The 27,364-nt window shown below is 37.3% G+C and overlaps 1 protein-coding gene across 1 annotated transcript; it reads left to right on the forward strand.

Annotated features, from left to right (window-relative positions):
• On the forward strand, positions 1-27,364 carry PPP1R3A (protein phosphatase 1 regulatory subunit 3A). Its single transcript, XM_066318998.1, has 4 exons — positions 1-856; positions 21,369-21,427; positions 21,537-21,673; positions 23,890-27,364. Exons 1-4 carry the CDS (start codon positions 54-56, stop codon positions 26,371-26,373), a joined length of 3,483 nt encoding a protein of 1,160 aa, XP_066175095.1. The 5' UTR covers positions 1-53; the 3' UTR covers positions 26,374-27,364.

The following is a 27,364-nucleotide window of genomic DNA, read 5'->3' on the forward strand; positions in this document are numbered from 1 at the left end:
TAGCAGCTGCTACTAGTTGTACAGTTCTCTTTCAGTTTATATCAGAGAGCCCAATGGAGTCTTTTGGAGGACCTAGTCAGGTTAACAGGGGTAACTTATTACAAGTCCCCACTGGAAGTGATTCCACTTCAGAGGAAGAAGATGTTAATATTGACATTAAACTTCGTTTCTCCCCACGTCCTCGAAGACGAAATTCTTCAACTTCAGAGGAAGAAGAGGCAGATACTCCCACCAACATCTCAAGAAAAGTTTCATTTGCTGATGCATTTGGGTTTGATCTTGTGTCTGTTAAAGAGTTTGATATCTGGGAATTTCCTAATACAGGACAAGAAAACTATATACAAGATGAAGTTTTCCCTCAGGATGAATTTTTTTTCTCCCAGCAGTTTACATTACCTGCTTCTCAAGAAGAACTCTTACAAAAAGTGCGAGAGCAGAAAGTAATGTTGGAGTCAGTCGTGCTCCTGCCTGGGATTACCTGCATGAATGGCATTATTCGAGTCCTCAATGTATCCTTTGAAAAACAGGTGTATGTTCGAATGACTTTGAATAACTGGCTCAGTTATTATGACATCCTCGCAGAATTCATGCCTAATTCTTGTGGTAGTGAAACAGATCAGTTTTGCTTTAAGATTTCTTTGGCGCCTCCTTTCCAGAAAGATGGAATTAAAGTGGAATTCTGTATACGCTACGAGACATCAGTTGGTACCTTCTGGGCAAACAATGATGACAAAAATTACACACTGATTTGTCACAAGAAAGAAACTGTGCCAAAGGTGGATAATAAACTCCAGAAAGAGGCTACAGATCTCAAAGGTTACAGTCTAAAAGGCTGCTTAAAGACAACACAAAGCAGGTGAGGTCACACCTTAATTCTTGGAAATTTAGAATGTAGCTGGCTAAATCTGACTTACTATGTATGCTTACTCAAGTAAAGACTGCCCATGTTATTTTCTTCTATCTTAACTTGTTTTCTAAATGAGAAATTAGACCAAGACTTGTTTTCAGTAAAGTGTTTGTATATATCAGCCATTAGTTATCTGCATAGAGATCAGTTTGGATCATAATTTTATGTTTGTCATTCATTTGAAAAGTAATGTGAGGGTCTATAAACCCTCTATGCACTGTGTACCAATTCTGATATCTGTAGGATATAAACTGAGCTGACATAATTGGGACCTTTGTTCCAGACTCAGGTAGCTGTACAGTTAAAGTAATTCACAATCACTTCTTTTGTAAGTGAACAGAAATTTAAAAGCAAAACAAAAGCTGGGTTTTCACACAATTTATTTAATGGTTCTTTCTCTACATTCAATTATTAAATCAGAAATGACAGTGGTGGTTCATGAAGCAGAAATGGATAACTAAGGGAAGAATCCAGCAATTAAAATAGCTGGTACAAACTTGTCTGCAAGTGGTTGGGCTATTCTGCAAGTTGTATATTACGGCTATAATTCCTTTTCCCTGCCATTGGTTCATGCTTCTGTTTCACAAATGGTGAAACGAAGTATGTTTTATAAGGCAGAATGGTAATATATTAAAGAAAAAAATAGAGAATTTATCTTCTATATATTGTTCTGATTAAATATAGACAGGTAATAGGTTAATTATAAAGTGGCAGTTGTTAACTTATACTTTAATTGCATATAAAGAGAGACAATTAGGAATAGTAACTTCTGGTTTCCTACTGGTTTTAACTATATTTTTTCTGTTAACAAAACAATGTTGCATGCGAAAATCTAATCCTCAATTATTTTGCTCTCCAAATTTACTATAAATTAGTTGGACTTCTGCAGAATTAAATCTGCACTTTACCTGTAATGTCCTTTGCAATACTTAGATGCCAGAACTAAGTTAATGTTGGGTTTTTGAATTTATGCTGGGGTTTTAGTTCCTATATTTTTTCCAAATAAGACAGTGCTGTTTGATTTTGCTGGTGCTCTTCCACTGGACTAAAGTGGTGGGGAAGGGGGAACAGAACTGCAGCAGTGGTGGGAGCTTAAGGAAGAGAGAGACAGTCAGAGCTTCTCTCTGCAGAACCTTCATTTCCAAACCCAGACTTGCTGTGCTGGGAACTTTTGCCAGGCCTAATCACACATTAGCCCTGTGAGGAGAAGTGCACAATATGTCTTATTGCTTGTACCAGCACCACAGGGTAGGAAGCACCCCAAGGCTAGCCCAAGGCCTGGTTCAGAACCTGTCCTCAAAGCTCTCCTGGCAAGTGTCCCTTGGGCCAACTCTGGAACCCTCATGATGATACTTCCATGTCAGAGCAGAGGCAACAATGCTTTTTGCATGTCCTGTGGTCAATTCCTGACATTTGTGTCTGGTTTTATATATAATTTCTGTGTTTTAAGGAGTGTCACATGACCTATTCTGGATAAGTAAGACAGCCTGATATAGCCTGCAGAAGGGCTGTGATATCAAACACCATAGGCATGTGCAGGCAGTATGACTCCAGCCTCAGCTCAGGTACCTCATGAGGAACAGATGATGGACACGGAGACCAGAGTCTCAGTTTAGTGAGCCCTGGGCTTCCAGATGATTTCAGGAATAACCTGAAAATTTAGGTACCGTTAGGTGCCATAAAATGAAAATTTCGGCATCTAAAGTCAAATGACTCCTACGTGTTTAATTCCTAAAGTTTGTCATGGCATGCATAGTGCTAGAAAAAGTTGTAGAAGCCTTCCTTCTGGGGGGTACTCCTTTACATGGATATACAAAATGATTTATGTGTAAGTCAGACAGATAGCTGTTTTAAAAAAGGAAAAGGAGATAACATGTCTTCTTCTCAATATAAAATTACTTTTTTTTCTAATCAAACTATAAAGTTGTCTCCCTCTATGTCAGACTGTCGAGGAATGCAGATGTGTGCATGCGGTTATACATACAAATATATGTATGTATGTGTGTATACATTTATGTGCGTATTAGTTCATATAGACACATATACACATGTGTGTTTAAAAATATTTAAATCAAAATGGTCAGATTCTTGTCCACATTAGGATCTACTACACACTTCTGTTAAACAGTTAAGAAGCAGCCACTTTCAAGACTCTCTTTAGTGGCAGAGAAGTGTACAGAGACCTTACAATAAATGCAAAAATGAGCTGAAAGTTTCTTTGGAATATTGTTACAGTGGTCACCAAGGCTTCTGAAAGGCAGTTCTAGCAGTATGTAATCCAGGACTAATTTTATGCTGCAGGGACTTCTTTGACTTCACAAGAGTCACAGATTTGTCAGTGTAAATGAGGTCAGCATCCGAGCCTTTTGTTTCAAAATAACTAAGATGCCAACTTCCATTGCTCACTTGTTTTTCAAAGTGTCTTTATACATGTTGCCCCTTTGAGTGAGGAGGAACACCCTGCAGACATCTGCAAAAGTACCTCATTATTCTCCTTCAGACCCTCATTAAAATTCCTTTGCTTTGATATCTCAAAAAAAGCATGAGAAAAACAAACCCCCCAAAACTGGCAAAGTGAGGCTGCCAGTGTGCTGTTACTCCTTCATCTCACAGTGATCAGTGCTGCCCATTTATCAGCTCTCCTCCCTCCACCAGCTCGTCCCTCTCCCTCCTCTTACTTTTAGTTTGGGTAATAAACTCTGCAGCATTTATATATGCTATGCTGGGTGGTTATAGGACATTTAGCAGAGTGGGGAGGTTCCTCAAACATAGCTAGCTTGTCCTTGGAGTTGCAGCATTGTGAATAGATTGAAGTAAAAGCGATTTTATCTATGATTCTCACAATAAAGTGACAGGTAGGGAATATTGCTATCCATACCCATGAGTTGGATATCTTAAATTAAAGGTTTTTTATGGCAACCTTTATAGCAATTTTTTATAGAATAGAAGGATAATTTTAAAGGACACTCATTTAGGCCTTTCAAATTTAGAAACTTGTAACAACATTTTAATTTTTTTTTAAACTCTTGGCTCTGAGATATTTATACTTTTTCTTAAAATGTGCAATTTACCTCTGCAGTTAAAAAATAAGACATGAAAGGATTATATTTTTTAAGCAGAGAGTCTGATCCACTGTAGGGCATACTTGTGTTGCTCATTAAATGTCATTAGAAAGGATTAGTTGTGTTGGTTAAGTGAAAGGAATAATATTCATTTTCAGAAGAAATTACTGGGGAAACACAATGACTATTTCAAGTTATGCTTAAGAACATGATCCAGGACTAAGATGAGTGAATGAGGACAATAGGCTGATTTCTGACACCATTATTAATAAATAAATAAATTTAAAAATTAACTTAACCCCCAAAAGTTGCTTAAAAAAACCAACCTAAAAAAAAATTATAGCAAAATGCAAAACTACATCAAATAAATAATGCTGAAAACTGTCTATATTTGCATATTTGGAACCACATCACTTAAAAGTTTGCCTCTTCATTTTATTTTTCATTTGCTTTTGCATCCATGTCTAGGTATGAACAAATAGTCTTCTCTTAAAATTTCATGAAGTATTTATGAAATAGATAGGTTCTAGCTGTATTTCAACAGCCTAAAATTATTTCCTCATAAACTTTAACAATTTTATGGTTTTCAAAAGTCTTCAAAGGATGCACAGGGACAAAATACAGTTTGAGAATATGATGTTTAAATTAATTAATTTATGCTTGGGTCTATATGAAAGTCTTTGCTTACCTTGTACATAGTCATAAATATACTTCAGGAGAAAAATTGACTCCTAAAATATTAGGACTCACTGGAAATGAAAGAGCTTCTACCAATAAACAGGCCTAATTTCCATCCTATTTATATAAATTTATATGCATTAAAATATTTTTACAGATATATATAAAGGTCAGAAAAATGTAAATTAATTGCATCAGTTCCACTCTTTTTATCTTTTCTTATGCTTTTGGGATATGGCTAATAATTCTGGATATGAATTCTTCCCAGTCCTCAGATTTAGACTACATGATTTTATTATGGACACTAGGCTCCTGCATTGGTCTGATCAGACAGGAACAGGTTGGGTGTTGCATGAGGCAGACTGCTGCAGATCTTGCTGAAAGGTGCAGAGATAGAGTTGTGGTAGCCATGTCCCCTGTCCACTGGGGATGCTACATCCCATTTCTGTGCTTGGCCTTGGTTTCCCATCTGTCGAGAGCAAAAGCAACAGCACCAGGAAAACGGCTGATAAACATGAGAATTGTTTTACAGAAGGAGACAAGGAAGGAGAAGGCCAGTATTTTTGTCACATCTGTTAGAGTTATCCTCCCTTAGCTCCCTGAGCCCACAAATATATCAATCTGAACTGATCTACAAGTGTATCACTGTGATCCACTGACATTGATCCTATGCTTTTTTCTTTTTGTAATTGCTAAACTGTACCTTTTTTTTTTTTTTTTTGAGTAATAGTGCATCAATTTCCTTCCCTCCATGATGGCACTTTAAAACACAGCACAGAATAGAGCAATGGCTCTTACAAGAGCTGCTCTATGTACAACACAATGAGAAAGAAGAGATTAAAACCCATGTCTGTGGGCTGCCAATGCCAAATTGGACAGTATATATACTAAATGGTGTCTAAGCAATTGTCAGTGAGAAATTTTCTTCTGTGCATGAGTGCCTTTCCTTCTTCAGCTGCTCATCATCTCCTTTCTGATGGGAGGCAAAGAAGTAAGTTGCTGAAGACGCTGCTTGGCAGGACTACACTGTGGTCAGTCTTCCCAGGCAGATGGCAGACCAGTGCCTAGATTGTGCTGAGAAACAGTTTTGCCTCAGCTCCTCTTGGCCTTTCTCACAGGTTCATGATGTGATTAAAAAGAAAATTCCAAGGCTTATCACAAGATATTTGGAAATAGTCTGTCATGCACTTTGCTATGAGGAACAACTGTAGCATTCCTATCTGGTCCATTTAAAATATGGCATTTAAATTATATTCCCTTTTAATCCTTGTTCTTTTGATTGTGTGTCACCACAATCAGGAAGGGAAAAGAAGAGCAAGAAAGGTGTTAAAACACTTATCTTCTTTGTGTACCTCTATTTAATCTCAAGGTTGGTTCTGGCATTTTAAGTCATGAGTTACATCTTGATCAGCATACAGATTTAGGATTTGACTAAAGTTTATTGCTATTAATAGGAAGTGACTGCAGTCACTGTTTTTACCAGGAGAGCAGCTGCTAGAGAAGCTATCCATTCACAGGGAGCCAGCTAAGAGGAGCACTCCGCTCTCTGTGTTTAATGTGACTTAGTATTCCTAGACCTTCTCTTGCTTCTTGGTTATTGCCAGTCTTTCTCAGTTGTAGAATTAGGTGGGACTGGCACCAAGTACCAGGGACACAGGATAATTATATAAGGTGCTCTAAAATATATTATTCAAACAAGTGGGATAAAAGCAAGCTGTGAAACTGAATTTTACTTAGCATTAGAAATGCTTCCTAACAGCAACTCTAGGGTTATCATTTGAGGACATTGCTGCAGCCTTACTCTCCAAAGTAATTTTAAATAAGCTAATATAAACCACTTGAAAAATATTCTATAGAGAACAATCTTACTTGGCCAGAAAGTATGCTCAGTGGTTTTTTTCTGTCTGTTTAATCATAATATTTTGAAATCTGGGCATGTATACTATTTGAAATATGAAACTTATTAAAGACCTTAAAGATAGATATTTAGGTATTAGATATTTATTAGATATTAATGGCTTATTAATTAGATATTATTTATTAGATATTAATGGCTTAAGTCTTTGAATGCTATCACAGAAGTGTTAAGAGGTGGAAGATGTGGATGAGAATGGCATGCAGTGACAAATAGAGACATTCTTCCTGTTCTCGTGGTCTCCTAATTGAAGAGTACCCTGAAAGCTGAAAACCTGACACATTTTTGCTTTTGGTGGTTGTAAACTGTGCCACTCATCTGCCATCCATTTATTGCTCTAAAAATATTAAAAGAAGCTTCTAAAATTTAAGGGAACAATGCATGAAAATAACATGTTGCTGTACTGGCAACCCTAGCATAGTCTTTACACTGGAATTTATTAGTATCAGTTTCTCATTCATATAAAAACTGCCCTCACTAATGCTACAGAACAGAAATTTGTGTTCTGTTATGTGAGAAATATTGGTTGCTACAAAGCTTTTTCAGTTGTTTGCATGAAATCATATAAAACAATTGCTCTGTGGTCTGGATGTAATTTCTCAGCCATGATAAGTACGGCTGTTGACATATATTACAATTATACATGCATTGCTTGGCTTTACGCTTGTAAGATTTTTTTTCAGTTACTACAATTTCATCAACTTATATGCCAATACTGTAACACTATTATGACTGACTCATAGAACTTTTTAATTCAGCAACAGGCTTGCTCCTGCAATAGGCACAATAAATAATTTAATGAACATCAGGAGTCTAACTAAACTTTGTAGAATTCTTCATGTGTAAAACTATCCTTGAATGTTAATATTTACAGGACCAGATGCTTTTTCAAGTTTCTGGTTAAGGACCTTTGGAAAAATAGAAGTACATTGCTAAATTAACTCCTCTATGTTCAATGATCCTTTTGTTTAGGAAGATATCTATTTTGCAAATTGAACCAGGCTGTAAATGACAATTTCAATACTCTCTCCTGTCCACCATTCAGGTACTATAGTTCATAAATGTTCAGTTGGAAAAAAATTTTTCCATTACATTCACCTTGACTTTGCTAAATGTTAGTCTTAAAAAGATGTTTAAAGTTAGCGCAACATTAGCTGAGAGCGCTGGAGTCATGTTTAATCATTGCAATGACTACCAGTGTCATTTGAGCTGTTTATTCTGATTATGAACTTTAAGCTGTGATCCAGTCCCAGCATTGCAACTCTGAAAATGAAGCAAATTGTAGCAATGAAATTGAAGCTGCAGTGTAGGTCCAGAGAAAGAGTTGCCCATGGTATTTTTAATATAAAATCTGGAGTATCTTCTCATCTAAAAAAGGTGGAAAAAAATGGTCCGAATAAATACTTTGAAAGTTAAATGAAGTCCCTGCCTTTAGGGCAAAGGAGAGGGTAAGACCTTTTAAACACCGTGGGAGAATGTTAGAAGTGGCTATTTGATCCCTAGACCTTCAGTGACACACACAAGAAGTATTAGTTGACATGCCAAAACATAATAGGGGGCTTGGTTTTCCACTCTCCTCCTGATTCGTGAAACCAGCTGATACTCTAACACTAAACCTGAAGATTTATTACTGCTGGTTACTAACTGTAGTCCTAAAGGGCACTGGGCTACACAAATGAATGTGAGCCAAGCAAAGCTGGCAAGTTTTTCTTACCTTGCACTTAGGTGCACCAAGTGGATTGACATTTACCTTTTGTTACGATGCACAATTGTTGTCCCTGCAATAACATTTATAAATGCTGGGTGATAAATATGCTAGACTGAAACATTTCATGTTATGGTGGAGGGTTGGGGAGCTTTTCAGTCTCCTCAGCTACCCTAGTAAACCTGAACCAGTGTCTCCTCAGTTTTTTCCATGTCTTCTCGGAAGAAATATTGATACCAATGACACAGCTGCCTTCTTGCTGTGTGGCAGTAAGCATGTGAAAAATGAAAAAAAAAAAAAAAAAAAAGGTTAGAAAAGTCTCTTTTCATGATAACACCTGGTATTTTCATCCTTTTGAGATACTTACTGAATTTACAGTTGCTTCCCAAGATTTAGACCATAGTTGCCATCTCTTAAGGACAACTGTCTAAGGGTGTTTTTTTTATGGTCATGCTTTCTGTTCTCCTCCGCAGGAGAGGTATTTGTGTCATAGTCTCACCTGACTGCCATCTATCTCTCTACAGTCTATCTAAGGCACTTAGCACCATCTTGTATACGTGCCTCAACACACTGTAGGCAGCCTCCCGGAAAATACTCTCTTCTGACGTGCCAGGAAGAGTTGCTCCTTTTCTATTTTTCCCATGTGAGATTCAGCAAAAGACCAGAGGCAACATAGGTTAATGTTTTCCTCCTCTCAGATTTATCCAAAATAGGCGCATCTTGAAAGTTTTTCTCCTCCGATATTTTAACACAGGGGGAAAAAGGAGCAAGAGAAGAACAAAGGGAACTACCCCCAGCCCCTTTCTACAAAACCATTTTGATATTTGATCATGCCTCTTCCAGACAAAATAGTGACCTATGAAGCATGTCCTCTGACATTAGGCCAAGCCTAGCCCTCAGAAAACTTGACTGCTCACTCACCTTTTCCTCTTCTTCAACAGCTTGGCGCTGGAGATAGATATCCAAATAGAAAAGTCCTGCATTACTAATTCACAATGGATCTCTCAATAGACTTTTTAACACTACCCTGGAGAATCTTTTTGAAAGAGGTTCTCTGTTTATGAAATACTTAGCCTATTTGAAAGGAGTCAATGAATTTTTTGACCAATCTGCATCTAAAACAGTGGTGTAACACTTCTGTACATTGTTACATGGATATCACAATAAGGTACAACCATCATGACAGAGCTATGAAAGGATCTGAAAAAAAAATGGCAGTGTTCCTGTTTATAATTGCTATAGCTTAATTTGAGGTATAACTAACTTACTATGCAATGGGCTCCTCTGCAGGCTTCATACCTATAGTCATGAGATTTGGGGACAGACAGCGTTATATGAAAGGTTTGAGCCTGGCACCAAACTGGTGTTGGGCTATTGGTTCAGACTGGATGGCACTAAAATCTTCAAATGGACAGATATACATCTATATTTAAAAAAAAAAAAAAGTATGAATGTTTTTCTATTAAAACTCAAGGTCTTTTTTAATGAGCTAGAAAATAAAGACTAATTTCTTGGGACTTTGTTTGCTTTGAGGCAATGATTATTCTCATCCCAAGTCAGGCCAATGCATTTTGTTCTGTGCCACCCATGTCCCTGCTTCAATCATAAACTAAGACAGAAAAATGAAAATATTAGTAATTGGAAAATATAATCCCTGGATAACACCAATCCAATAATCTTAATAAAAATAGATTTATTACAAACATTGTCTAAATCCTACTGGGAATTATCCTTGCAGAAAAAATGCTTAAATTCCCTTACAGCTGCTCTCTTGATCAATTGTACCCCTTGATACTATTAATCATAATACCATATATTGCATATTCTGAGCATCTATTTCAACTTCACTTTCCAAACTTCTTTTCTAATTTCTCCTTGTGTAGAAGTTACTGACAGTCCTTAATTGTCTCTTTTCTGGCTTGCCTTCTCTCCTCTTCTGGTAAAAGCCCGTTTTCTTAGGTGAGAAGAGAAAAACTAAGGGGTCTTTCCTCAAGGTGGAGAAATACCACAGGTTTATATTGTCTTCTTCAAATTTCAAATATTTAAGTAAAGGTTCTTTGTGGCTCTGTTTTCATTCAAAATGCGTGTGAAGTTACGTGACCGACTCTCCTGGAAGTGAAGTCTTCAATTCCTGGGGTAGTTTCCAAACAGCAGCCACAGTGCCAGCCTCCTTTGCCATGCCAGCCAGCAAAAGCCCTCACCTGCTGCTCGATAATGAGTGCACCAGGCCCTCTCCTGCCTCTGTCCTCTGTTTCCTGGCTATCAACAAGGAAGCTAATTAGTGTCAGTCCCATTTGTTGGGTGACACCTATTTGCTAAGAACTAGGTTGAGGCTTCTGTAATACTGCTGGTAGTTGAAGGTCATATAAGAAAATCAATCTTGCCTAGATTCATATTCGGGGCTCCTATTTTACATACAGCTTCATTTTAATGGGATCAGTTATAATAGCCATACTTAAAAATATTATTCAGTTCTTTCTGCCTAGTATTCACACAGCTTTTCATTTATAGATGTTGATTTTGTCTGCAGTTTTTTCTTCTGAAACTTTTCCTTTGTGGTTTCTGTCAGTTTTGAATCTAACATAATTTTAAATTATTATTTCCTACATTGTTTACATTAAATTATTTTTTCTGTTATGCTTCTATTTTTTAAATACCTCCCAAAAGAAAGTAATTGATTAAACAGGCTGTGATACTGCCAGGACATATAATAACGCTGTAATGGTTCAGGCATGTGTAACATGACATCTCCACAAGGAGGGATCATTTGAAGCCAAAATGTTTTAGGTGGGAATTTGCCATATTTCAGGTAAAGCCACCTGAGAAGTCAAAATTCAGGAGTGTCCATTAGGAGCACAGAAGTGAGGGATGGTGCTGGCTGAGCTTCAGTTGTCTTCTGTTTTGTTGTCAGCATGGACAGCAATTCTCCACATTGCCCTCAAACTGCTCTGTGCAAGCTTGGTCTGTCTCTAATTAGTGCGGCTGTTGGCTTCTGGTATACTTAAGGTCCAGTTCCCAGGACTCTGCCTTGAGTTTTGGAAAGAGGCAGTTGTTTCAGCCTGAGGATGCAGCCACCTCCCCAGCTCTGCTCCCCAACACATCCCCGAACTTCAGTGCAGCTCTATCAAATTCCAACACAGCTCTGACACCCCTACCTCATATTAAGACCATCCTTTTATAACCTTATATAAAAGCCTGAAAACGATCTAGAGCATTTCCCTGAAAAGTGTTTTAGATGAATACTTGGTTTCCTTGCAACTTGCTTTCAGAGCCACTTTAGAGCTTTTTCCAGCTTCCCCTGACTAATGGGTTTGGTAGTCAGGACTCACACAGGCTGCTCACACTGACTGCCCTTTACTGGTTGCTGTCTTTGCTCTGCTGCTCACTTTATCCTCTCCTCTAAACCCTGAGAAGACCCTTCCCTGCTCTGATTTTATGTGCCCAGTACCTCTGCCTTCTTGGACAGCCATAATCCTGTGTCCAGTTGTTTAGTTCTCTCCCTAGGGTCTAATATTAGAATTTTATTTAATTTTTTTTTAAGCTTATGTCTTGTCCTTACTAAAAAAAAAAAGAGGACTGTTTAATAACTGTTTAATATTCTCAGGCAGTAATGTCAATTTTCTTTCATTTTCTTTATATATACCACAGTTTATTGCAACACATCCTCCTGCACATCTTTTTTTTATACATCCTAGTCTTCATATACTCCAAATCTAGTTTGAATTATGGAAATTCTTCAGCAATCATAGCAATAACCTTTTTCTGTATTTAGATGATTTCTAAGAAAAAAATTCCCTTAATTTCTGGCAAATTCTCATCAATACCTTTATATACAAGTTAGTATAAAGATTAGCTATTCCTATCTAATTGTTTCTTGGAGTTTAAGACTGTCTCAGCAGGAGTTGCTGAGGGATGAAAACTTCTAATGATGATTTAAAGCAGTGAAGTGTGTAGGCTGAAACTGAAATAATTATTGCTGTAACCCTCTAAGCACTCCACGTTCCTCAAGAGAAAATACTTTGTTCCGAACAGACCCTGAACAACAAAATGCGAAGAAAGTAAAATAATAAAAAACCCTCCAACCCTTGAAGCAGGATGATAGTTTAGAAATAGAATCAGTATAATGTGAAGATGTTCTCAACAACTGCTCACAAATGCATCAGACATCACAATTAAAAGGAAATAATAATTATGACCCCATTCTAAAGTATGGAATATTCTATTCCATTCAATAAGTCATGAACACTTTAAAACCATCAGTGTAATCTACAAACCTATATTTACAGCATTAAACTGGATGTTCTGCCTTTTCAATAACTGTCATCTCATCTCTATTATTTTCACCTCAGACTCTAATTGTTTCTTTTATAGGAGCTAACCTACCAGTGTCCTTGGCAGTACAGTTTATGGCTCATGCATTTACTGTAATTGTTTGGGCAATTTGCCACACAGTATAACAATCTTCACATCACAATCAGTTTTTATAATAAACAGCATTAGTTATGAAAAATACAAGTGATGCATGATTCTTATGGTTGATAAAGGGCACTGAAGATGCCCTTTAGAAAAAGAAAGGCTCAAGCCTTGAACTACTTGAGAAAAATACTGATGTCACAATAGAGCTAATTAATTTGATGGTACAAACAAGAGGGGGAAAGGGCCTTGCATTCATTAGTGTCAATTCCAAATGAAAGCATACTGTTCGTATAAACAATATTCTGCCTTCATTTAGATGAAATATGCAGGTAAACAAATAAGAAGCACCAGGTCTGGCAATAACAGTGATTTTGCTCCTTATCTTTATCAAGGCTCTTTCTTTTCTATAGACCCAGGGAGCTCAAAGCTTGGAGAGATACAACTTACAGGTAGAACTCTGGAGGAGGCCAGATCCCGTTGCCCACCGTCTGGTTTGCTCCAGTGAGGCCAGCACTGCCAGGCACTGCTGGGCCCTGGAGCCTCTGCGCCTGGGTTTATAACACACAGGTGGCACATAGACATGTCTCACTTCTTATGTCTCTGCTGCAAATGTTTTTTGGCTTCCCAGTTTTCAGGAGTCCTGAAATAGGAGGTCAAGCACAGATCACTGGTGAGGCAGTCAGTCCTCCATGTTAGAATTTTTCCAGAGGAGAAATAATATATTTGCCCCCTTATGCCAGTGCACAGACAGGTAACTCTCAGCCTCCTTGTCATCTCCACACCACATCATGGTGCTGCAGCACAGTGAGGAAAAAGGCCCCAGGAGCACAAAGGTGGCCTCAAGCCAGGGCTGTACCTCCTCTTCCTGGGCTCAGCTGGGAATTCCCTGGAAGCACCAGGGCTTGAGACTAACAACTGCATGTGATAATAAATTGTGGAGTGATGGTATGCTTAAATTATAACTTCAAATTCTGAGAACACAGATATCAATTTAAATCAGTAGAAAAACTTGTCCCTGTAGTGAGTTTTGAACTGAGCAATATGGAGGCAAGGAATGAGTTTGTCTTTACTCATTAAATATTTAGTTCATATATTCAGTCAGTGAGATAGACTAAAATTAACTATGGAGACACCATCAAAAAAGCCAAAGTCTACACTTCGAAGGTCCCCCATCAGGATCTTTGATGGCTACTGAAACAGAATGAAGCTTATGTTTTGCTTTGATTTATGATTTGCTTTTTGGTTTTGTTTTGGGGGGTTTTTAGTAGTGCCAAGGTTTTTTCCCTTCTTGCATTTTTCTTACAGTGTGCATTGCTTTCAGAAACATTTTTTCCCTCTCTAAATGATATTTTAGGACCAATACAAATAGAGCAATATTTTAAAGCAAGACAAGTGTTTTGGGCATTATGTTAGTAAAAAATATCTTGAAATCTTTTTCTTCTGAGCCTTACAAACAATTGAATAGAATTTTAAAGCTCTGCTTAGAGCTTTGCACATACAAAATCTTCCTTAATCCTTTCCAAAATTCCTTCTTCCTAAGAAATTCATTCTTGTGACATGTTTGTGGATTTCAAATGATACTGCATACAATACTACTGAATTTTAGAATTACACGTGGAAAACCCTTTCTCTAGTTTCTTGTCCAGGTCTTCAAGACATCTTGCAGGTTTTCTGCTTTTGATGTGCACATAAACATTTTAAAATAATTTTTGTTGTTTCTTGTTTAAATGTAGGTATTTCCTTCTCTACTTCTGAAATTACATCTGCTGCTAATGATACAAAAATAACCAAACTAAGCTGCCTGCCATTCCCTCCCCATATTCCCTTTTCCAGCTCTGTGGGGTTACAGTTCTGTGCAGAATTGCCTGTTTGGCTCCAGTGACAGCTCAAACATGAGTACTTAACTGCACTAATTTACTTTTTTGCTCTTCTGCTTCTCAGTAAAACACTACAGACACATGTAACTACTTCATTTCAGGGATCTCACATGTTGTTTACATCCCAGTGGCATCATTCTTCAGCAAGGCTGGCTATTTTTGGCACTAGATCCAAAAGCACTCTTTATATTGAGGGCTGCTGCTGTATGAGGTTACTTTTCATCTTAGAAATCTGTCCTGAAATTAAAATATAACTATGGTTTGGTTAGCAACTTCAGTCTTGCCAGCTCTTTTCATGAGGACATTTTAGCTTCACGTCAACTTCAATACATTCAAGTCTACCTTCAGGGTAGAATTTTTAATTTTTTTTTCCATTTATTTTTTTATTTTGAATCTGCAGTAAAAATCAGAAGCATGAAAGAATCCACAAAACCTAAGACTATTTTCAAATAAAATAAAGTTAAGAATTTTTTCTCTTTTTCATCTTTTAACTAAATATTTGAGAAATACATTCTCTGAATACTTTAACAACCTCAGGCATATCTGAATTTGAGACTAAATTATATTATCCCATGTTATCTTTTAAATATGAGATGGTACAAAATTGATCAGGTTGCATTAATTTCAGAGCTTTTCAGGTACATTTTCATCTTTCCATACTCTGTAATCCAACAATTTTAGCCTTTTTTCACAATTTTAAAAATAAATATTATATGATTTAGATAGTAAGACCTAGCATAAGTGGATATGACACAGAACAAAGTTAATGGTACCGTGAGTTATACAAACATACAGACACAACTTTAGGCAAATATTGGTGTGTTAATCAAAATCCTTGCAAGCTGTGATAAACCCCACCCATTGTGAAGAAGTTAGTTAATGCTGGCTGTAGTCCCAAACCTATTTCAGCCCAGACCAAAGCACCTCCTCTTCCACAGAGAAAACTCCTGCAAGCATAACTTTCAGGGCATGTAGCTACACAGGAGCATTTGAATTAGGGCTGGATTGCGACTATGGGATCACAGAGTTTATTCTCTTGGGAAATGTGTTGTATAATCTAGTTCAGAAAATATATTCTTGTTTCCATACTGAGACCAAGAAGGTCACAAGTTTCTTGTGTCTGATACTTGCACTGATGAACTCCAGGATATACTTTTCTAATGCTTGCAGATCTTCTTTTGTTTTCACAACAAATGTTTTTGTGAACTCTTTACATTGATGCTTTTATGTCTTTTGAGTATTTACCCCATATGCTATATCAATAGAGGGAATTTATTCCTCCTCTCAGACTTTATTTTGTTATGCTGAAAATAGAACTACTCAGTCTGTCTCCTTGGTTAATATAGATTTTTCATCCTTTCAGTCTTGCTCTAGTCCTCTTCTGAACATGCTTCAGTTTGAATCAATCTTTCTTGGACCTTGTAGACAAATGTTCTAGAGGAGTTCTTATTGGTGCCTGGTGCCACAATGTGAATATTTCTTGGAAATCTTTCATAACTGGGACTACCTTCCCTGAGACATTACTGCTGAACTTGGTTTGCCTTTATATCACAATGTGTATCTCATCTCACACTACTGCCTTGGAAATGGTTTCTAGCAAAAAAGACCCTATGATTTTTCTTGTTCACCTTTTCTTCCAAGTTCTGAGGCCTAGTTTTGTGGCAGAAACTCTTTCTGGTCCCTAAATGTATAACCTAACACTTTATAATTTTGAATTTCATCCCTTATCTATTATTCTGATCCTCCAGGCCACCGATTTCTTTTAATCCTCCTCTGTGTTGGTGATGTCTCCCAACTTTCTCTCTGCCACGGATTTAATTTAACTTTGACTTCTTGTGCTTTGGTCTGTAATAACATGACTGAGTAAGTCTGATTGCATGACTTGTCCTCTCCAATTCCCCAGCGACGCCTGCTAGCTCCACAGCCCAGCTCCTGGGACTCTGCTTGGCACTGAGCCCCTCTCCCACCGCCCAGCTCTGATGCTCATCTCCCTCTCCTCCCGTTTAATTAATAAATTTCCCATGTGGCTGCACAACAAATGCTTTAATGAAGTCCAGATAACTGATTTTTAGACAAGGGAAATATAGTAATCTTATCAAAGACAGATATTATCAGGTGAATCTGGCATTTTTATGCCATTTTCCATTTATCTGTATTTCTTCTTTAATTTTTTGTTTTAAGTCTATTGTGAAAACTTTTTGAAGACACTTGGGCCTGTAGTTGCCTTTACACTATTTCTCTTCTTTTTTCCTAAATACAGCTTCTATTTTTTCTACTCTTCTGATATTACAGTATAGGACCACTTGAATATATCTGAATAGCAAAGGTTTTAAACCAATATGTGTTTTCCTCTGTTGGGTCTCTCATATTTGGGTTGGAGATTATCTGCTTCTCTTAACTGGAGCGAATTTAAACAACAAGTTCTGCTCCCAGACTGGATGAAATAATAAAACTTAATAAATTGCAGTTCCTATCAGTTATGCCCTGCAAGATTTCTCTTCCTATAAGAACCTGTCCCACCACTAACACTATGATGTTAGAGAAGAGTTTATGAGAAGTCTTTTGTTTGTGGGGTTGTATATAGATTATCTGAAATTTTGATGACATCTCACTTCTAAAAAAATCTTATTTAACTTAAAAAGGGTAGTTCAAAAGCCTTGACATGTCTGAGTTTATTCCAACCCTTCATGAAGAGAAAGAAATATTGTCTATTGGCTCTTTTCTTTCTTGTCACTTAGACATTTTCTGTCTACTCTTCACATCTTAGGATTCAGGTTTAATCTTTCCTCTCTGGATTGCCGATTCCACATTTGGAACTTCTGAACTCCACATAATGTCAATCACATTTTCAGTCCTCTCAGTTCTACTAACTAGCCCCTGAACTTCGTATCTGTATTTTCTAATGCAAAATTACTATGATAACATGTCTTCAGTCCTTACTTATTTTCATAACTCAATCCAAGTGAATGATTGTTTCATCAAGTATGAATCATATGAGCACATTTTTGGGGTTTTTATGCTGGTAGAAATTCATAAGTTCCTAGTGTACTTTATACATTGCCCCATTCAGTTAAATGAGAAAAAGCAGCAGAGCTTCTGCAGGCTTATGGCTACTTATTCTGGAATGGAATTGAATAATCTGCCATAATGGATTTTTTTCTAGTTTCCATTGTCAGAATATCTGGATCACTTAAAAATAAAGATAAATCCTTTTCAACAGAATACAAATGTTGTATCTCTCATCATGTAGGCAAATTTAGACCACACTTCACAACAAAGAGCAATAATTAATTTCTGAAATAAAAGCTTAATTAATATTCTAATTTAAAAATCTGGTTATGGAATTTTGAGCTAGGACCTTTACAGAAAAAAAACTTACAAACTAGACAAACACCTTCTAATTGCCCCTGTTTGATGAAGGGGCTAATTTTTATTGGCTTTTGGGAAGTATTTCAGTCCTTAGGATATACAAATAGGTTTGAGATTTTTCTGTAGTTATATGCACCTGTATCCTCAAAATATAATCTCTTCAATTGAAGTATTGATTTAATTACTATCATTTTATGCTCCTTGTGATCCTACATTGCAGTAGCAATACCCTCAATTTAAGCCGATTTTAAATTTCCCTAGAGAATAATTATATGAGGACAGATATTTCTTATCTAAAAATGAAGTAAAATAACTATTACATTGACATTCTCTGCACTCAGGTATTTGCAGGGCAGGTGTGCACAAATAATGGGCTATAAACCAGAAATCTTTATAAAATTAAGTTCAATAGGGAAAAATTATGCTACAAGCCCTGCAGTGTAGCTGTGAACCTGTGTTATCATTGCTGTTTTTTACTTGTGTTGCTGTTGCGAAAAGAAACTTTTGGACCAGGGCTCCCAATGCTACTAGAACAGAAGTTATGGAAAAATCCAGCTTTAATCACAGCAAAAGTAAAGCTGAGGGGCTCAGATCACACATACATTGAGTGTTAGAGTCCCAGACACTAAAACTCCATAACTACATTCCAGTTTGAATTTAGACTTACAAAGTGAGAGTCATGCAGCTTTAGATAATGGCCAAAGATGTAGGTTCCCTTCATGGTCAGTCTCTTTCAGAGGTAGAGAAGCAACATTGAAGGATATGCTGCTCCAACTTACTTACAATTCCCATGTTAGAGGGAATGAATCTCCTTTTGGAAGTGAGTGTCTCACCACTGACAACAACCACTAATATACAAGACTGTCTGAACATAGATGTTAGAACAATAAGGCCAGATAAGATTACACTATCCTGGCACACACCCATAATTATCCATTTTGAAGCATCTCTATACCTGTACATTGAAAGGTTTGTAAAATAGGAACTCATCCTTAACATCCTTATTCAAGTACTGTGTCTATATTTTTTACACTGAAACTTTCTTAATCAAAACAAAAAATATTCACTGCATAGGAAACAAGGGAAACAAGGCAGAATTCAGTTTCTCCTTGCTTCCAAGTCATGAAAATTAAGCTAAAGAGTAAGGAACCTGCTTGTACATCCAACTCCATTAGGAGTAGGCAAATCTGCCCTGCAGTTTTTCCCCAGATGTTCTGTATTCTGGTAATCTGGGTATTTTTTGCATGAATGATGTGTGGTGGGGTTTTTTATCACATGAGGGTGTGATAGAAGCTGAAAACAGCACTGCTACTTGGACGCCACAGTAATTGCTGTGAACTCTAGCAAGCAGTAGAATATTAGGCTAGGTATAGGCATTAACAGATTCCCTTCTTCTGGGAATGCTTCTTGAATGAAAAAAAATTGTCAACCTTGTTCCTTTAAGAAGTAGACAAGAGACCCTTCTAGCAGCAAATAGTGCCATTCCTGCATTCCAAAAGTTGTGTCATCCATATGGCTGAACACTATAGTCACGTAGTCAATGTAGTCAGCTATGTTCAAAGAAATATAGACACTTTAGGATGCTCTTCTGTTCCCCACTGGAAAGCAGTGGAAGGTTTCCTGCTGGGCTCATGTGGTTTTGGGATCACCATTTTGGGGTGATGATTCTGTTCATGTGTTATACATGTCTTGACTCCTAATCTGGGCTTTTTGCAGACACCCTAATAGCACCTAAATGTTTTGATGCATCTGTATCATGGTTATACCCCAACCTACACAGTGTTTAGATTTATGAAAGCAGGTGAGTGAAAAAGATGCAGAAGGGCAGAATAAAACTGGGAACTAGATGTAACACTAAGCTATGCCTTTGAACAATAAAAAACCCCCAGCCAACAAAAAAAACCAACCACTGTCCCCAAACCTCTATATATAAATAATAAGCACTAATGATTTACCTTAAAACCTCCACAGGTCAACTTAAAAAATGGTGGATCTGCTACCTTTTCAGAATGAAATGCATATTATAGCAACTGCAGGCGAGGGAGAATACAACTCAGTGTGAGTGGAAGAGTGAAAAACCCATAGAGGTTATGCACATACCAGCATTCAAGAGCAACATGGCATTCAAATAGATTGCAAGAATATTTAGCATTATTTCAATTAATGGTGAAAAGGAATTGCTGAGAGAGCATTAAATCTTGTGCTTCAAGGACAGCTTCTATCAAAAAAATGGCCAAGAGGAAATTTAAGAGGGCTGTGCAAATTACTCAAAGTATTTTCCTACAACAACTCTACATCTTCCCCTGAAGTATCTGATAGTGGCCAGTGTAAGAGATCAGATGCTAGGTCAGATGGCAAGAGCTTCTGTCTGCTTTAGTCTGGCAAACCCTATAAAGACTGGTTTTTAAAAAGTTGGTGACAGTAGATGTCTACGTTCTTTTAATAGAGTATAAATTTAGCATCCTCCTTCTGAATTAAGCATTTAGGTGGCAGAGTTAATGTTATATCAATTCAAATGAAAGACACTAGGAGAAAATAGAAGGGGAAAAGATTAATATTTGAAAATTAGAATGTAATTTTCAGAAACAGAGGTGGATGGCTGGTTGAAAATCACATAAATTAAAACCTAAAGAAAAAAAAAAATTGCTCCTCATAGAGAAGTCATTAGAAGTGATACAATAATTTACATTTTACATAAGTGACATTCTCTTAACATTTTTTTCCTTTTCCACTAAAGGTTAGGTTCCTATAAGCAAACAGCTCAAACTGCTAGGACTTGGCAGTTCGATTGATATCAATTGATATTGATGAGGACTGCAGGCACTCAGCATCTCTCTGTAGGTGCTTTTTGTGTTGAACCTGAGCTTTATTTTTGCAGCCAGCAAAGCAACAGAAAAAATTGCACAGGCTGAGGGAAGCAGAATTCATTCCTGCTGGCCAGGCATAGTTTAGCAATAGGATTTATACCGTACACATACAGGGAGAGTCTTTTGATTTCTTTCAGGTAACAAAGATGCCTTTTCCCAGCCGTCTCTGTAAACATACAAATATTTGAAAAACACAAGCAAGAGAGAGCCCTGGCCTCCTGAACACATATGCCCTTCCAGACCCTTGCCTGACCCCAAAATTATGCTCTCCTGTCACTGACCCATCTAATCGCTTTTTTGTGCTTTCTCAGAAAAGGCCTGAGAAAACCCATCAGATTTGCAATGTAATCTGGAGGTCAACATATTCCCATTTTCTTGGCCAATTTTTTCTTATGACAAGCCTTAATATCAGGTCACTCAAAAAGTGCTACATTCTATGTAGCTGTTAGTTTCAGAATTTCAAACAGCATTCAAAATGTTGTGTAATTAACTAGTAGTCTTTATATTTGAGTCTAAGGGGAATTAGAACAATAATTTTTGCAGAATTACACAAGTTTCTTTTTGTTTAACAGAAAAGAAGAAATATTGGCAACGTCTGATGATGGCACATGGAATAACTCAAGGCCTTCAGGTACAACACCCGGGTTAATTAGTTCTTCCTTACTGCTGCATATGTTAATTAAAAATAGTGTAACAGCCAACCTCATGGAAATTATTCAACTGTTTTTTTAACTCTTCAGACCCAAACATCCCAGAGATTGTTTATTCACAAGCAGAAGACAAAGACACCATGCTAGCAAATGAAAATGCGAAAGAGAAAAATGCAGAAAACAACCGGAGTGATCACAAAGATGATGAAAAAGAATTAGAGTTGCTGGTAAGTGTTATACAATTATATCTACAGTATTAAATGATTTGAATCCATTTACGCTTCAAAGCTGGTGAAATGCCCCCTTTTAACAGAGCTGACTGATGTACTAATTTACAAATGTAAAGCCCTGGTCTGTACTTACTCTGAATCTCTAACTGATTCAACAATAGAAGGTACTTTGATTTTGGTATAGTGCACTAACTTTTTCTCGTCTTAAATTAATGACTTCTCCCTTTTATTTCTTTACCAGAGGCTCTAAAAGACAGTTCTAAGGAATTACAAGGGTAATATTTAAAAAAACCCCTCTCATCCTAGTCTCTAGGGTGGGAATATTTTTTAAATATATGCTTTCTATTTGTAAATTTTTATATTTGTAGTACTCTTTACTTATGAGATTTTTGAAATTTTAACTATATGAGCATAGTAAGTATATATATTTATATTAGCAGATTTTTCTAAATCAGTATCTTACATTATATTTTTTCACAACGAATTTCACACTCAGTGAGTATTCAATCTATTTGGATTTGTGTGCATGCATGTGTGTGTGTGTGGTTTTCCTTGCATTTTTCAGTATTAAAAAAATGGCAATAAATGAGACACATACAGCAATCTATTATTCCCAGTGTCTGTTCTCAGCTCATATCATTTGGGTGCACATATTCATAATCATAGATTATAATAGCTATCACCTGTGAAAATGTGAATGCTGAATCAGACAAGAGAGGAAGATGGGATCCATTCTTTTCTTTCTTGTTGATAGAGAGAAAAAAATCCTCTCATTTTAATATAATTGTTTTTTGTCTTTTACTTTAAAAAGTTTAAAATTTTTTGCCTATTGTTGGACCTTTCACTGCCTGAAAGTCAACATTTTGGTTCTTTTTTCTTTATGGTGAAACGTGGAAAGGAAGACCTCTAAAATCCCTTGTTGTTCTCAGTCCACCCTTTTACAAAAAAGAGGATCAAGTATAACCATTTGTTTATCAATTGCCAGACTTGTCCGTACAATAAATGAAGGGGGAGCTATAATTTAGATGTTAATTTGCACTGTGTGCTCTTTAATGAATTAAACAATGAAGGCTTATAATACATGGAAATACAACCAAATCTTTGAAACACACAGGCATTGGCTCACAAGACAGCTGTGCAGTTGACAAGTAACATGAGCCTTATGTGAGAAGAAGGGGAAATCGTAAGATTTGCATATAATTATTGAGATCATGCAAATGTCAGTTATGAGGAGAGGAAAAAAACACAGGCATCTCACTGTTAAATCCTGACAGTTGGCATCACCGAAGAACTCAAATACACTTGAGCACTGGTTGGCAGAGGGTCATTAAAACAGAATTTGCAGAGACATTAGCTCCCTCACTTTTCTTTGAGTGACGTTTTACTATTAATAGTTTGCAGAGGCTTTGCAGAAAACATATTAATAAGAGAAACTGTAATGGGGGTATCTGCAGCAAGTGCAAATGTATAAAGGGGTGCCCAAGAAACTAGCCTCTAATTGATCAGCTAGTGCTATCAGTGTGACTCTGCTAAAGTGAGAAGAGAGTGCAATGACAAGCAGGCATAGCTGAATAATACAATATGATATTTGGAAGCTAGGAGGGAGAATGATTAGTTTCTGGCCTTTTACTTTGCTAATCTCATTTCTAGCTCATGTCTTACCAGATTGTCTAAAACCAGTCTGGTTTGAAGCCTGTAAAAGGGTCCCTGAGAGAAATGAACCACAGATAATCCTTACAGTATTTGTCAATGTGAAATGTGTCTTTGTTTTACTGGACAATACTGTACATTACCAGACACTGATATACTGTATCAATGCCCTCGTTTAAGCACCAATCCTTCTCCTTCGCCCCACGGCTTCCTCTCTCCAAATCTAGAATCAAATTTATAGAGAACAAATTAGCCTGCCTTTAAGGGAATATTCTCTTCAGATTTAATTTGTATAAAATCCACTAGCAGCTTACTGAACTCATGAATAAAGAGAGAGGCTTCTGAGCACTATTTTATTTCCTGCTCCTTTCAGCACCACCATAAAGCTCATTACCTATGTTAAAAAATACATGCAATGCAAATTTTGCAAATTGTTTAGAACATGTTTCCATAAAAGCTTTGTTACTGAAAACAAAACTTTCCATAATGAAATCCTGCTTCCTTCATTTGGCATATTTTTGCAAAGCACTTTTTGATCATTCTTTTCTATTCTATTGTTTCAGTTAAATCCGCACTTCACAGAAGCTAGAGGTACCTCCTCCAGAGATGAAAGGAATTTATACACAACAGAACCAATTAATTTTCTAAGTGAAACTGAAAGATTGGTGAAAAAGCTAACCAGTTTAGAAAGAAGCAATGACTTGCACCCTGTGCCTATCAGCTCCTCATCTGAAAACTCTTCACATGAGATAGGAGAAGAATTAAAAGATAAAGCTAAGTATTCTGTAAGAGATTATAATAATCAGCTACCAGGTAAGGAAGGCACTGCTGGCTCAGTAAACAGTTATGAGCAGTCTTTGGAACATACTGATACCAGTGAAAGCCTTTTATTGGCAAAACATTTTTCTCTGACAGAGCAGAATGAGGCTATCAATATTATGGCTACTGGCTCAAGCCGACAAGGAAAGAGGCACACAGATATTTCAAAAGGTGAAATAGATAGTGCCTCAGGAAGTAGGATGATGGAGAGGTTATTCATCAATGAGGATGCTGCTGGTACCTCAAAAGAGGCCCGTGAAACGAGACCAGAAACCATTTTGCCGGAGCATGATGAATCCGTGCAATTAAATGAATGCATAGCAAGGACGCTGGATGGCAATGCTAATCCAGCTCTGGAGCACCAGGCACCACAAATGCCTCACCAAACTTTGGATTCATTGTTGTCAGATGATGACAAAAATGAAGGAAAAATCAAGACGATTGAAAGCAAAGTTCAGGTAAATTTAAGAGGAGATTTTTATGCCAGCACTTTTGCACATCCTGGTGTCTCAACGGATTCTGCACAAAAAAAGGGAGTTGGTGAAACGTCAGAAAAGAACACTGATTTAGGGAAGCAGAAGAAAGTCATTGAAGTAGCAGACTTGGCATCAATTGGTGAGGAGGAAGCTTTCAAGCCTTTCAGGTCACACAGGGAACACAATGCCAAGGCCCTGAACCCAGCACCTCTGGCAGCTGAGAAAAACAAGCAGGCACCCAGGGCCACCAGAGCAGATGAAAGGCGACCTGAGGACACTCAGGAACACAGAGGATTCAGGAGGTTCAATGACAGAGAGAGGCCAGACAGCACAAATGAAGAGAGACCAATTGAAAGGGAAAGTGAAGCAAACGTTGCAGAGGAGAGGCAGCGAGAAACAGGGAGTGAGGTTAGGTGGAGAGTGAGGGGGAGCATGGAACCTCAGACTGTGACTTCCACAAAGGAGTTGTTTACCTGCCAGGAGGCAGAGAGTTGTGAAAAGTCTTCTGTCTGTGAACAGGGTATTACAGAGAAAACAGAGGCAGGTACAGCTTATATAATTAAAACAACATCAGAAAGTGTTCCAGAAAAAATGCCTGGCAGTGAAAAAGCAGTAATTGCTAAGCTACCTCGAGAGACTGCACTAAGTGACAGGCCCACAGAGGAAAAGGAAACAGCATTTGATACACGTGAAGGGAGAAATGATGGTTCACATTATGCTCTTTGTCAACTCAACACAGTGGGTGTATTATATGACACTGAATTTGAAAAGAAATCAGTTTTAGGTATTTATAATGCATGCGTACATGAAACACTGCAAGGAGAAATGAAGTCTGGATGCAATAGCAGGGAAAAATGTGCCAAAGCACAACCAGACAACCTTCTACCTGTAGGAGAAGCAGTAAAGGCTTCTGCTGTAGGAAAGAAAGATATGGAAGGTTTAAGTTCAGACATACCCAGAAGTCCCCCGAGCACTCAGGAGCATCGATACCGTGAGAAAGCAGAAGAGCTCTGCAGGGGAGAAAGCCATGGTGATACACTTTCCTGTTTATGTTCTAAAGCTGAAACAAAAATGCCACCTTCTGGTACAAATACCGTGCCTAGTTACAAGTATAAAAGCTCTTCAGTGGCATTTTCAGAAGGGCCCACTGTGGAAGGAGGCATGGAGCACCTATATAGATACTTTGAATCCAAAGTCATTGACAGGGTTGCTGCTGAGTCAGGGTACAATTTAAATCTAACAACTGAAATCAGATGTGTTAACAAAAGCTTCTCTCCTGAAGTTGAAAAAGAAGTACCTTCTGCTTCAGACACAGCAATTTCTGGAGAAGGAAGAGGGCCGAATACAGGTCAATTTTTCCATCAAGCAGAGCTCCAGCAAAAGAAGTCATGGAGGCCAGAGGTTTTCATTAGTAAGTCTACCAGAGAAAACAGAGGAACAGACTCTCAAGCTGACCATCTAATACCTGAGAGGAAAACACTAAACTGGCTTGATGACTCACAGAAGGAAAGCCAACACGCTTCTGATTCTGCAGATATTTCTAACCAGAAGAGTGAAGCACTTGAGTTACCTAGTGAGTCTCCAGGTTTAAAACATATTGCTTTCAAAATATTTTATTTCTTCTTGTTTCTTCTATTTGCTGCAACACTCTACCACTATGATTTGATGGTCTGCCTTGCACTCTACCTGTTCTCCTTGTATTGGCTATACCATGAAGGAAGAAGAAACAAGGAGTCTATCAAGAAGGAATAACATTGACTGTCAACTGTGCTCAGGATCCATGGTCAATAATCTCCAATTCCACCAAAGAATTTTCACTATTAAAGAGCTTATTCTTTGTTAGAACCAAAGCAAGGTTTCCACAGCAGCATCTTTTATTAAAGTATTACACGTGAAGTTGAGCCTTCATATAAGTAATTAAACTATGCAGGACCATTATGTTTGGATCATTAAATACCTATATGAATATGAGTTCTGAAGCACGTCAAGTTAAAATGAAGTACAGCTGTTGCTTCTTAGCAGAATATGAAGAAGCAATGATTCATGTCTCTGTAGTACTTAAACCCACCATTTACTTGCTTTAATTTCTTTTGCATTAAAGCTTCATATTTTTCTGGGAATTTTTTTCCTAAGATTCTGTGTGGTACATAACAACATAAGGAACAATATAAAACTTAAGTCAGTATTTTGGTGCTGACATTGCAGTTGATACTCTGCTAGCATAATTAGCCAATGCTCTAAGCAATGCATCTGTCAATAGTTTAATGTATTTTTCCAAATTTTTATTTCATTATTTTGACTTAGAGCTTCAGCGGTACCCCTGTTTGAAAGATGTAAGGTTTTGACTTCAATAAGATCATGTAACTTCCAGGATATAACTGCATAGCAGAATAGATGTGCTGTTTCCACCCTGTAAAGAGTGGAGGTCACAGCAACAGGCCTCTTACTGATCACTCACATGCACAAAAGTTTTTGGGTTTTGCAAATGAGGACTGTGTAAGATGACTGAGAATTTCACTGAACTGTTATTCGGGGCAAAGCATTTGAGTGGCATTTTTCATCAGAATTACTTAAGCATAAGGCATTAAATAAATTTTACAAAGGAATGCTATAATAGTGTGGAGCATGTCTGAATTAGATTTACTGCTTTTTTATTTCCTATGGCTTGCAACCTAGAGCTAATCAAACACCAAGAGAAAACACTGGGCATGACCCTGCTGTTCAGTGAGGCTGCTTTGTCTGG

Source organism: Sylvia atricapilla, chromosome 5 (assembly GCF_009819655.1).
Source record: "Sylvia atricapilla isolate bSylAtr1 chromosome 5, bSylAtr1.pri, whole genome shotgun sequence".
NCBI classification, from domain to species: Eukaryota; Metazoa; Chordata; class Aves; order Passeriformes; family Sylviidae; genus Sylvia; species Sylvia atricapilla.

What these genes read in the sequence shown, in the direction of transcription:
- PPP1R3A (XM_066318998.1), top strand. Translation starts at nt 54, where the DNA reads ATGGAGTCTTTTGGAGGACCTAGTCAGGTTAACAGGGGTAACTTATTA. An exon ending in TTAAAGACAACACAAAGCAG is followed by an intron (nt 857 to 21,368) that starts GTGAGGTCACAC and finishes TTTGTTTAACAG; the next exon opens with AAAAGAAGAAATATTGGCAA. An exon ending in AAAAAGAATTAGAGTTGCTG is followed by an intron (nt 21,674 to 23,889) that starts GTAAGTGTTATA and finishes CTATTGTTTCAG; the next exon opens with TTAAATCCGCACTTCACAGA.